The sequence below is a fragment of the Oryx dammah genome, unplaced genomic scaffold, assembly GCF_014754425.2.
Source record: "Oryx dammah isolate SB20612 unplaced genomic scaffold, SCBI_Odam_1.1 HiC_scaffold_23, whole genome shotgun sequence".
NCBI classification, from domain to species: Eukaryota; Metazoa; Chordata; class Mammalia; order Artiodactyla; family Bovidae; genus Oryx; species Oryx dammah.
In genome coordinates, this window is record NW_024070207.1 from 21435940 (window position 1) to 21449791 (window position 13852).

General features: G+C 36.5%; 1 protein-coding gene across 3 annotated transcripts in view; it reads left to right on the plus strand.

Annotated features, from left to right (window-relative positions):
• The window catches only part of PLS3 (plastin 3), a 100663-nt gene that overhangs the window by 56739 nt on the left and 30072 nt on the right, over positions 1–13852 (plus strand). For all 3 annotated transcript variants that reach the window (XM_040265120.1, XM_040265121.1, XM_040265122.1), the window contains one exon: positions 10545–10708. In XM_040265120.1, the coding sequence (XP_040121054.1) occupies positions 10545–10708 (164 nt within the window). The remainder of the gene's footprint in view (positions 1–10544; positions 10709–13852) is intronic.

The window sequence follows — 13852 nt, forward strand, 5'->3', positions numbered from 1 at the left end:
TGAAAATGGAGAAATCACAACAGACAACACAGACATACAAAGGATCATAAGAGACTACTATCAGCAACTATATGCCAATAAAATGGACAACTTGGAAGAAATGGACAAATCCTTAGAAAACTACAACTTTCCAAAACTAAGCCAGGAAGAAACAGAAACTCTTTTTTTTGCATGTTATTTGTTTGATCTTTATTTTTTTTTTAATTTTTTTAATTTTTTTACTTTACATTACTGTATTGGTTTTGCCATACATCAACATGAATCCACCACGGGTGTACATAAGTTCCCACTCCTGAACCCCCCTCCCACCTCCCTCCCCATACCAACCCTCTGGGTTATCCCAGTGCACCATCCCCAAGCATCCTGTATCCTGCATTGAACCTAGACTGGCGATTCATTTCTTATATGATATTATACATGTTTCAATGCCATTCTCCCAAATCATCCCACCCTCTCTCTCTCCCACAGAGTCAAAAAGTCTGTTCTGTACATCTGCGTCTCTTTTGCTGTCTCGCATACAGGGTTATCGTTACCATCTTTCTAAATTCCATATATATGTGTTAGTATACTGTATTGGTGTTTTTCTTTCTGGCTTACTTCACTCTGTATAATAGGCTCCAGTTTCATCCACCTCATTAGAACTGATTCAAATGTATTCTTTTTGATGGCTGAGTAATACTCCATTGTGTATATGTACCACAGCTTTCTTATCCATTCATCTGCTGATGGACATCTGGACAGACCCCATCACAAGCATGGAAATTGAAACTGTAATCAGAAATCTTACAGCAAACAAAAGCCCAGTACCAGATGGCTTCACAGTTGAATTCTACCAAAAATTTAGAGAAGAGCTATGAAATTAAAAGACACTTTGGCTGTTTTTTTTTTTTTTTTTTTTTTGCTTTATTTTACTTTACAATACTGTATTGGTTTTAATAAAAGACACTCAAGGCTGTCTTTTCACCTTGCTTAGAGTGTCCTTTGTTGTGCAAAAGCTTTTAAGTTTAATTAGGCCACATTTGTTTATTTTTGCCTTTATTTCCATTACTCTGGAGGAGGTGGGTCATAGAGGATACTGCTGTGATTTATGTCAGAGAGAGTTTTGCCTATGTTTTCCTCTAGAAGTTTTATAGTTTCTGGTCTTACATTTAGATCTTTAATCTATTTTGAGTTTATTTTTTTATGGTGTTAGAAAGCGTTCTAGTTTCATTCTTTTACAAGTGGTTGACCAGTTTTCCCAGCACCACTTGTTAAAGAGATTGTCTTTTCTGCATTGTATATTCTTGCCTCTTTTGTTGAAGATAAGGTGTCCATAGATGCATGGATTTGTCTATGGGCTTTCTGTTTTGTTCCATTGATCTATATTTCTGTCTTTATGCCAGTACCATACTGTCTTGATGACTGTAGCTTTGTATTAGAGCCTGAAGTCAGGCAAGTTGATTCCTCCAGTTCCATTCCTCTTTCTCAAGATTGCTTTGGCTATTCAAGGTTTTTTGTATTTCCCATACAAATTCTGAAATTATTTGTTCTAGTTCTGTGGAAAATACCATTGGTAGCTTGATAAGGATTGCATTGAATCTATAGATTGCTTTGGGTAGTATATTCATTTTCACTATATTGACTCTTTCAATCCATTAACATGGTATATTTCTCCATCTATTTGTGTCCTCTTTGATTTCTTTCACCAGTGTTTTATAGATTTATATATATAGGTCTTTAGTCTCTTTAGGTAGATATATTCCTAAGTATTTTATTCTTTTTGTTGCAATGGTGAATGGAATTGTTTCCTTAATTTCTCTTTCTGTTTCCTCATTGTTAGTATATAGGAATGCAAGGGATTTCTGTGTGTTAATTTTATATCCTGCAAATTTACTATATTCATTGATTAGCTCTAGTAATTTTCTGTTGGAGTCTTTAGGGTTTTCTATGTAGAGGATCATGTCATCTGCAAACAGTGAGAGTTTTACTTCTTCTTTTCCAATCTGGATTCCTATTATTTCTGTTTCTGCTCTGATTGCTGTGGCCAAAACTTCCACAACTATGTTGAATAGTAGTGGTGAGAGTGGGCACCCTTGTCTTGTTCCTGACTTTAGGGGAAATGCTTTCAATTTTTCCCCATTGAGGATAATGTTTGCTGTGGGTTTGTCATATATAGCTTTTATTATGTTGAGGTATGTTCCTTCTATTCCTGCTTTCTAGAAGGTTTTTATCATAAATGGATGTTGAATTTTGTCAAAGGATTTCTCTGCATCTATTAAGATAATCATATGGTTTTTATCTGTCAATTTGTTAATGTGGTTTATTACATTGATTGATTTGGGGATATTAAGGAATCCTTGCATCCCTGGGATAAAGCCCACTTGGTCATGATGTATGATCTTTTTAATATGTTGTTGGATTCTGTTTGCTAAAATTTTGTTAAGGATTTTTGCATCTATGTTCATCAGTGATACTGGCTTATAGTTTGTTTTTTTTTGGGGGGGGCATCTTTGCCTGCTTTTGGTATTAGGGTGATGGTGGCCTCATAAAATGAGTTTGGAAGTTTACCTTCCTCTGCAATTTTCTGAAAGAGTTTGAGTAGGATAGGTGTTCAGTTCAGTTCAGTCACTCAATCGTGTCTGAAGCAACTGACAAAGAATTAATGTCAAAGATATTCAAGCAACTCTTGCAGCTCAATTCCAGAAAAATAAACGACCCAATCAAAAAATGGGCCAAAGACCTAAACAGACTTTTCTCCAAAGAACACATACAGATGGCTAATAAATACATAAAAAGATGCTCAACATCATTCTTTATCAGAGAAATGCAAATCAAAATCACAATGAGGTACCATTTTACGCCAGTCAGAATGGCTGCTATCTAAAAGTTTACAAGCAATAAATGCTGGAGAGGGTTTGGAGCAAAGGGAACGCTCTTATACTGCAAACTAGTACAGCCACTATGGAGAACAGTGTGGAGATTCCTTAACAAACTGGAAATAGAACTGCCATATGACCCAGCAATCCCACTGCTGAGCATAGACACTGAGGAAACCAGAATTGAAAGAGACACGTGTACCCCAGTGTTCATCACAGCACTGTTTATAATAGCCAGGACATGGAAGCAACCTAGATGTCCATCGGCAGAGGAATGCATAAGAAAGCTGTGGTACATATACACAATGGAGTATTACTCAGCCATTAAAAAGAATACATTTGAATCAGTTCTAATGAGGTGGATGAAACTGGAGCCTATTATAGAGTGAAGTAAGCCAGAAAGAAAAACACCAATACAGTATACTAATACGTTTGTATGGAATCTAGAAAGATGGTAATGATAACCCTATATGTGTAACAGCTAAGAGACACAGATGTATAGAACAGTCATTTGGACTCTGGTGGAGAGGGCTAAGGTGGGATGATTTGGGAAAATGGCATTGAAACATGTACATTATCATATGTGAAATGGATCACCAGTCCAGGTTCGATGAATGAGACAAGGTGCTCGGGGCTGGTGCACTGGGATGACCCAGAGGGATGGGATGGGGAGGGATGTTCAGGATGGGGAACACACATACACCTGTGGCAGATCCATGTCAATGTATAGCAAAACCACTACAATATTGTAAGGTAATTAGCCTCCAATTAAAATAAATAAATTTATATTGAAAAATTAAAAACTACAGCCCAAACAAATAAATACATAAACAAATAAACAGACCAGTGCTCTTTCACTGTGCCGTCTGGTTAATTATCCACAATCACTGCAGATGGTGACTGCAGCCATGAAATTAAAAGACACTTACCCCTTGGAAGAAAAGTTATGACCAACCTAGATAGCATATGTAAAAGCAGAGACATTACTTTGCCAACAAAGGTCCATCTAGTCAAGGCTATGGTTTTTCCAGTGATCATGTATGGATGTGAGAATTGGACTGTGAAGAAAGCTAAGTGCCGAAGAATTGATGCTTTTGAACTGTGGTGTTGGAGAAGACAGAAGACTCTTGAGAGTCCCTTGGACTGCAAGGAGATCCAACCAGTCCATTCTGAAGGAGATCAGCCCCGGGATTTCTTTGGAGGGAATGATGCTAAAGCTGAAACTTCAGTACTTTGGCCACCTCATGTGAAGAGTTGACTCATTGGAAAAGACTCATGCTGGGATGGATTGGGGGCAGGAAGAGAAGGGGACGACAGAGGATAAGATGGCTGGATGGCATCACTGACTTGATGGACGCGAGTCTGAGTCAACTCCAGGAGTTGGTGATGGACAGGGGGGCCTGGTGTGCTGCAATTCATGGGGTCGCAAAGAGTCAGACATGACTGAGTGACTGAACTAAACTGAACTGATTGGAAATTAAGTTCTCAGAATAGTCTGAAAGCCATGTTTTGACTGTGTAGAAGATAGGTGTACAGATTATAGGTGTGTTGGGTAAGAGCAGGAGCATACATATGTGTGTGTGTGTTCTTGTGTGTGTGTGTGTGTGTGTATTAAGTGTTCCCACTTAAACGTGTTAAAAGTGTTCCCAGTGGCAGCAGGTGGGAAATCATGGCCAATTTTGAGTTGGAAATTTTGAGTTGGGAAACAGTTGATAGACAACAGTTTTGATTGCCTGGTCTCTAGCCCTCTAATCTTGTCCAGCCTTCAGCTGTACTTGACCTCCACCTTTGGAGATCCACTATTAGGATGAACTCTTTGGTAGCAATCTCTATTCTACTGTTAGCTGGGACTCATTAAACTGCCTCTTTTATGTATTTGCTGGAATGAGCTACCTCAAAAGGTATAAGTTGTGAAAGACAAAACCCGTATTTATCTAAGCATCTGGAGATGTTTAGCATCTCCCTTTTCTAAAGTTTTAATGGCAAATGAAAGCTCAACTTTATTGCTTAGATCTGAGGATGGAATATAATCTAAATTCTTCTGCACAAATTTCTTGGCTGAGTCTTAAATTAATATTTTGTGTGCTTTCATAGGTGGTCAGGATCGTGTGTGTGTGTGTAAATCCATTATTGCTAGATACATAGATTCCTTTTGTCATTTTTTAGTGCAAAAAAATTGTGGAGTTTATTGGTTAAACTAAATGGGACTTTTAAACACAGCATTTTGTAAAGGATGTGCATCTGCACTTGATTGGTTTTCTTCTTTAAGCCCTAATGAGCACTGTCCGCAGTGGGTTAGTAAAGAAGTTGCATATGTATTGCAGATGAGGACACAGACATGTGACCTGTTTATAAAGAAAGACACTACATTTAGACAGAATCAAGGCTGGATAAAGCAACACACACACACACACACACACACACATACACAAAACCTAAGAGTCAAGGGAAATCCCGGTTTTTCTCACTGTCAGATTTATAAGATGAAGTAGCACCCCAAAAGATGCATTTGAAGTGATAGATTGCACCACATTCCACCTGGACATGGGCAGTGTAAAACAGCAGCTAAAATCAAAACCACTTGAATTCTGGCTCAGCTTTCTCCAGACAAGTACTTAAAATAGCTTAAATAACAGGATGCAAGGGGAGGGAAAACATTTCCTTTTAAGGATATGCATTCTTGGTGTGATTCAAACTTCTGCAGGAACATGGCTGTATAATAAGTTTATTTACTTTAAGGTTACTTGGGGGGAGGGTTTGGGGAGAGTTAACTGACATCTAAAATAATACTTCTTAAGAGCATAGTAAGGTTTTGTGTTTTTTTGTTTTTTGTTTTTTTAAGTGCAGATGTGAATCTACACGTGTCATCATAGACAGACAGACTGACTGACAGAATCTGTTGATAAAAACATTTGATTCCTTTCTGATGAATTTAGCAGCCAGTATAAAAGACAGAGGCCTCTCTGGTACACCCTTGGGAGCATCTTTGTGTGTGTGTGTGTTTTTTTTTTTTTTTTAAGTATAGCAATTTTTCTTTAAAAATAGAACATTTGATTCATTTCTTGAAATTTAGCTCTGGACTCTATGTGGGAACTTTGTTCAGTAGGCAGGTGGAGTTTCTTCTCCCCTCCTCTCCCCAGCCCCTCAGTGTCTATCCACACTGACCATATTTTCTGAACCAAAAAGTTGAGACCCGTGCTTGCAGAAACATTGAAAATTCTCTAGATAATATAGGCTGTATGATAATGTCTGTGTTATCAGGTGGTCAAAAATACAATGCTGGAACAGAAGAGTGTTCGAAATGCAAAACTTGTTCCACCCCATGCCAATGAGTAGTTAATGAAGAAGGGGCAAATGAGCCAGAAAGGGCCTCCAGAATATTGACAGCTTTAATGAGAAAATAAAGGACTACCATTATGCCAGGAGGTTGTGATTTCCAGTTGTTAAAACTGTTTTGTGTGTGTTTTGGCTGGAGATTGGGAATAAAATTAGCCTAAAACTCTTTTAAAGTAATTGCACCCTATTTTGTCTTTCAAGTACTTTAGCAGCTGGGAGATTTTCTAAAATTAATCTCAAGCTGCCTTTTAAGGCTCCCTCTGCCTTCTTATTTAAATTAAAATTGTTACCTTCGATTTAGAGACAGAAAGTCTTGCAGTAATGTACTAGTACTAACACTAAAATGCCTTTGATCTCAGGAGGTAGTACAAGCTTGCTCTGCTTTTAAAATATGGAGAAACAGAGTAGGTAAAAGGTAAAACTTTACAAATATGTAGAAGAAGATGACACATGGTCAACTATTCTTTTCCCATACCGGGAAAGATACAGGAGAGAGATTCCAAGTAACTCCAGACTTTATAAGGATTTTGAAGCCACAGTTTCAAGTAAGAACCAGACGTTCTGTCTGGTTAATTCTGTATCTTTGGTGTCTAGCCCTGTGCCTGCCACAGAATAGGTACTTGATTTGCTCTGGAGGTTGATTCATGCTATGCAAGTGCACACAGTTTTTCTTAATAAAGTCAAAGCAGGTTTCTACATTTAGAATGAGAGAGAGGTCCTGACCTGACAGCCATCACTGGTAGTCTACTTGGATACTCCTTGGTGGGTGTGTTCACTTCGAAAACCAAATTACAGATCTGAAGGCTGCTGGGTGGGGACAGAATTAGAACAAAGGGAATGAGATTGAATGTTATTTAAGGGATATTTTTGTCCTCAGGGTTTCCTGATGGAGTGCCATTCAGTCTATCAGTGCTATTTCTTCATTTTTTGCTCATTGTTGTTTGCTTATTTATGTTTTTAAAATGCTCATTAGATTAGAGCATTATTTTCCTGGTTTAATACTTGAGGATCCTAATAAGAACCTACTGTATAACACAGGGAATGCTCAATATTCTATAATGACTTATATGGGAGTAGAACCTAAAAAAGAGTAGGTATATGTATATGTATAACTGATTCACTTTGCTGTACAGCAGAAACCAACAACATTGTAAATCAAGTATACTCCAATAAAAATTAATTTAAAAATACTTCAGGATCACTGGTTCAACAAAAATAATTTTCTCCCTCTGCTTATTCTGTGCAAGATAGTGTGCTACATACTGGGGTTTGAGAAAGATTTAGAAGAATCTTTATCAAGAGATTTTTACAATCTCATAAGATTGTCAGGTAATGACAAATTCATATTCCTCCAGACCCCCTTTAAAACATTTCTGTCCATTGCTGAAAGCATCTGTTATTACTTCTCTTACTTCAAAATGGTATTTCCACATGTGGTTATTTTATGCTAGTTATATTTTAGGGTGGCTATTTCCTGGCATCTTTTAATCACATCAGTGAGCTTCTAATTAATGCTCAAGAGAGGTTATTTCAGAGAGGGTGCACACAAGTGGTAGTTCCCCCATTGCCTGCACCTCTCTTCTACCTAAAGCGAAGAAACTGCCGGACAGACTAGACTCAGTGCCTTTGTCAGTTTCATGTAGTTCTGAATTCATTATAGTTCTCCAGCATAACAAATAAAAAAATAAACATCTCTGCCTTCCACTTCTATTATATCACTGAGAATACAAGAAGAACAACATGCTAGGTCCAAGGTGGAGTAAGTAACACAATTAAATTATGTTCTGATATGTCATTTCAGAAGTCAGAGGAAAATAGAGTATGTTTTAAAATATCTTTCTATCAGAAATTGCTTGTGTGGACAAAGTTTCGATAGTTAAAAGGAATACGCCGTCTCATTCTCTATAGATATAATAAAATGAAGGAATATGGTGGTTGGATACTGAGGTTTAATAATGATCAGAATGTTTTTACTCTATATTTGTTTTTCATATGTATGATGGTTTTTTTATCTCCAGTTTTTCAGAGCTAAAAGGGGATCTTCTCTAAGACCAAATGAAGCTCCCCTTTTACAGATGAGAAAACTATGATCTGGAGAGATCACTTAGGCAAATTAAATGTAGTTAGAGCCTGTGTCACATTACTCCCTCTTGTTGTGTATGCTGTGTATCTTTCACTTTGTCACACTCCCTAGAACTGAGTTGTCTTTTCTCTTTTTAAAGAAAATGGGAGAAACAGATTGGTATGTGCATGGGGAAAGGTGTATTTAAACCCAAGACTTTCATTCATCAGAAGTTGCTAAAATCCTACCACTGTGCCATGTGGATTACTTTGTTCTTTTTAGCAAATGCAGATGTCGTTGCTGGATTGATTTCTGCATATAAACACTTACTAATAAAGTGTTTGATGTATGGCCTTTTATACATTCAAAGCAAAAACAGTGAAGATGTGCCCTAAGAGAAATCAAGTACTTTACCTTGAAGGAACTATTAGTGAACTATTTTCAGAAGTGTTGGGTACTTTGGTGATGATGCTTTAAAAGTATGAATATTTTAATTGATAGATTTAAAATATGGTAATCTATGCTTAAGAATATTTGACTCTAGAATCATATACTTCATTAAAACTAAACATAACAATTTCATCAGCTTTCAGTTTATTAGGGAAATGGTTTCACACAGAGGATTTAATATTTTAATATTTGGCCCACATTGGCTAATATCAATTTTGCTTTAATCACACTTAGAAGAAAATCCAGAGTGTATACCATGGCCTATAAGAGCTTCCATGATCAGTTCCCTGACCTCATCTCTCATTTTCTCCTTTGCTCACTCTACTCAAGTTCTGATATGTCCGTTTGCTATCCCCAAAACACATCAGACACACTTCCACATCACAGACTGCATTTGCTCTTTCCTCTACCTAAAATCTGCCCCCCACAAATAGCCACATGATTCACTTTCTTACCTCAGGTAAGTCTTCATTCAATTATTACCTCATCAAAGTGGCCATCCTTGATGAGTCTCTCTAAATAGCACTCCCACCATCACCCACATCCCCACCTGTCACTATAACCCAGGGTTCTTCAACTTCAGGGTTACTGAAATGTTGAGCTGCACAATTCTGTATTGCAGGATGGGAGTGGGAGTGGGGGTCATATGCACTGGAGGATTTTTAGTAGCATTCTTGGCCTTTATGCACTGAATGTTCCTTGGAGGGCAAAATAGCCCCCATTCTAACCCCTTACCCCTCTTTATTTTTCTTTTTCGCACTTATGCTGTATGTTACTTGCTTATTAGTTGTCATGAGAAGGTGAGCTTTTGTCTAGCAAGACTTTGTTTCATTGGTTGCAGTATCTCCAATCTTAGGAACAGTATCTTGTGCAATTTTGTTTTATTTTTTGTTTTGGTACAGTTTTAAAGTAATATATCAAATAGATTAACTTCAGAGTATGTCTTCTTAAATGGTGTTGGCATCATCTTGAGTCATTTCTCTATTCAGATTGTTTCCCTCTATTATAATTAAATTTATATATGAAAATCAGTGTAGGAGCTAAGGAATCAAAAGCATTTCTGAACATTTAAGTATATGAAATAGCTGGTCAAAGTCCAACAGTCTTTACTAAAAAATTACACCTTAGGACATTAGCCCTCTTTTCCAATAAATTAACTTTTAGTCATTGATCATTTTTTTTCCCATTTTTAATTGTTTCAGAATAAGCATTATCAGCACTTAGATACACTGTTAAAATTATGAAAGCACAAAAAATTTAAAATTATTTGTAGACTTCATTTAAACATTTGCATTACTTATGACTGCATTTATTTTTATGAACTCTGTTTTGGATTAACATTTATTTACATTAACTCTTGAAAAAATTGGCACTCAAGAGGATAGCATATTTCAGGTGTTCTATATAATATAATTAGCATTATTCACAAACTATTATCTTTGACAAAGGGGAGAATAAGGGGCATAAAACTCCTAAATAGCTACAGTAAGAATTGTTTTATAGCATGACAGTGTTTTATTGGTGTATAATCTATTCTGAAGTCCTGTCAGCTTTATGATTTAATAATTTTATTAGATAACTGTGCTTTCCTAACATGAGGGGTGCTATTTTTAAGCAAAGCTACTTATACAGTTCAAAATACAAGAAACATGATGTAAGCCATGCCCTTTCAGTTAAAATTTGCCTTTCCCTTTCAGACCTCTTTAGGTAGCAAACAATAAGAAAGGATAATATTGTATTTAGGCAAGCTAATTAAGCTTTAAGAACAGAGTCTAAAATAAAGAAAAATATTCTATAGGTTAATTTATTTCCTTTTTTGCTTGTTCTCCCTTATCAAAAAGACCTCAACAGCAATGGATTCATTTGTGACTATGAACTTCATGAGCTTTTCAAGGAAGCTAATATGCCATTACCTGGATATAAAGTGAGAGAAATTATTCAAAAACTCATGCTGGATGGTGACAGGAATAAAGATGGGAAGATAAGTTTTGACGAATTTGTTTATGTAAGTATGTGAAAACCTACCATTTATTAGAAGTAATGATTGCTTCTTTGTCTTGTGGGGTCTTTTAGTAATAAGTCCTATTAAGTTCCTAAATATATCATAGTACTATTGTTATAAATAATAAAATTTCTCTCATCTCACCCACTATATTTAGCTCATTCTTTTAGCCATTAGAATATCTTAACAAAAGAACTGAGAAAAAAACACTGACAGAATAAAAGATATAACACTCTGCTTGCTGTGTAAGGTGAACAGTCTCCTTAGGGGGAGGTGTCATTAAAGAACATTTTTCAAGGTGTGAAATCACATCCTTGAAGTGCTCTTTCTATAGGTGAACAGCGTGGTCCCAAATGTTAATAATACACCCTGACTCACAGTCTTGGAAGCTTCCTGAGTTCAACTTTCTGATTAAAAACATGTTTGCTAATCTTGTGGCAGTAGTAGTTAACTGTACCATTTTCCCTAGGATGATGATTTTGATAATTAAAAGTTAGAAACATATCTTTTTAATCCATTGCAAGAAGCAGTTAAAATTCTTGTTTTCTCCTCTAGTATCATCAAATGCTCTTCAAGGTTAGGGGCTGATTTCTTAATTCTACTCCCAAGCACTTAGTGTTCCATACTCAGTGCTTAGCAGAGTGTGTGTGTGGTACTCATTATTGAAATTTAATGCTTTTAGCTGCTAGCTAGTGGGGTCAAAATTTTTCTGGACATAGGACATTTTCCATCCATATTCATTGACAAAGTATTTGAGATAGATATTAAAGAATAGCTGCTTCCTCAATCAAGAACACTCTTAAGATTTTTATCATTTTATTATTCATTTAAGACTGAGTTTGACTAGATCTTATTTGACATTCCTTATGTGTATTACAGATAGTAATTAGTGCCTGATATTATCACAAACTTCCTAGCACTCCTATCTTTTCTAAGGTTTGTTTTTGCCCCAAGACACCTGAAATGATAACATATACTCCCATCAGTAACCACAGCTCAATATAGCAAGTGAAATTCTGATATGTTTTCTCCTATTAGAATTAGCCCCTTTAGAACACCTGGAGAGTTCCAGAAGCAAATTTGACTAAGTAATGATGTCTGCTCTTCTGATCGATGGCATTTGCCTGGGGGTGGGGCAGGGAGGAAGGGAGCATTACTGTTTTAAAATGCACAAGGGTCAGAATTATAATGTTATTATAGTTCTTGCTATCTTCTTTTGCAATACTGATTTCCTCCCCACCATTTTTTGCCTCCAGTTATTGCCAAAGCCTTTTGTTTTAAATCCTGTGTTCAATAGTAAGTTGCAATTGACTTGCAATGTGAGCACTTGCATGTCCTCTGATGTATAACTTGCCCCTCTTGTAACTGCATGTTTAATTGTGAATTTAAAGCAGCTTAGAGTGGTGGTGAACTACAATTGCTTACTTTTGATATAGTTTGCTGCTCAGAATCTTTTAATCTACTAGGAAGAACAGACTTAAATAATCAAGATGTGCAGTGTGCCAGTATTTTTAAGGAGACGGTTATGAAACTGTCTTTGAGAAAAATCATCTTAGGGAAATATTTAATTTTGTATATTTTGAAATGTTGCTGATTCCACACAGCTGTTGGTGGCTGTGACTAACCTAGTATTTTCTTTAAAAGTGAATAATAAGCTTCATAATTTTGGCATCACCCGGGACTTTTTTAAAAATAAAATACTAATGAGAACCTTGTTGGTTAAAATATATATGTTTTAGAATTGGAAGAAATCAATATGTTTATACTCCTTCACTTCTCAAATTAAAAAAAAAAAAGCCTGGGTTTCTCAAAAAGGAAGTGACTTGCCCCACATTACACAGGGAATTAGTGGCTTTGTCAGTTACCCCTCTTTGTTCAAAAATTTGGAAAGGAAGACAGTAAAATAACTCACCTGAAGTTTCAGAATGACACCACCATGACTGTACTGAAAGAAAGATGAGTGTATGATTAACCAAGCAGACATCTGTCCACTCCCATCTGCCTTGTCATCAATGAAACCTCTTACAAATCATTAGGCAAAATATAGTAGATCCTAGTTATCTGAAAAAAAAAGAAGTGTTGCAGGAACGGGGATCCCTTCCAGGGCCCAAAACTGGGCTCTTGTCTAATACTCAGAAATGAATTGTCCGAGGAGACACATGTGCTGACAAAGCAAGAGATTTTATTGGGAAAGGGCACCCGGGTGGAGAGCAGTAGGGTAAGGGAACCCAGGAGGACAACTCTGCCACCTAGCTTGAAATCTTGGGTTTTATGGTGATGGGATTAGTTTCCAGGTTGTCTTTAGCCAATCATTCTGACTCAGAGTCCCTCCTGGTGGTGCACACCTTGTTCAGCCAAGATGGATGCCAGAGAGAAGGATTCTGGGAGGTGGTCGGACATGTGGTGTCTCCTTTTGACCTTTTCTGAATTCTTCCGGTTGGTGGTGGCTTATTAGTTCCCTGTTCCTTACCAGGACCTCCTATCGTAAAACAACTCATGCAAATGGTTATTATGGTGCCTGGCCAGGGTGGGCGGTTTCAGTCAGTGTGCTTCCCCTGACGGAAAGAAGCACATTATTCCTGTCAGGGATTAACATAAGGAAATAGAAATAAACATGTTCTTGCATGTTAGATTTTTGGTTTTTATTTAAATTGCTGCTTAAAAGGTATTAATTGCAAACCAGGCTACCAACAAAATGTCTATATTAATTTTGGAGAAGGATATATATATGGCAGAAAAGAGTCCCCAAATTATATGTAAACTTCACATATTAAAATTAAATATATATTAGCTGATCTTGTTCCTCTTGAGTATTTCAAAACTAAGTTACTAGATTTTTATACTTCTTAGATTGTAGTAAGGTATTTTCCTACATCTATAAAAAGACCAGTATATCATAGAGATAATAACTTCATATAAGCAAAGTGCTTAGAACTGTTCCTGGTATATAGCAAATACTATAGAAGTATTAGTTGTTGATAGTTATTTCTGTTTAAACAGGCAATGTTCTCTTCCTATTATTACTAAGTTTAGGCCTACAACGGATTCCCAAAAAGTAAAAATTCAAACCTACTATATTGGAAACAAACCTCAAACACTCGAAGCCAGTCATATTTTTTTGCAATTCTTTCTGAAATCTTTCTTTCT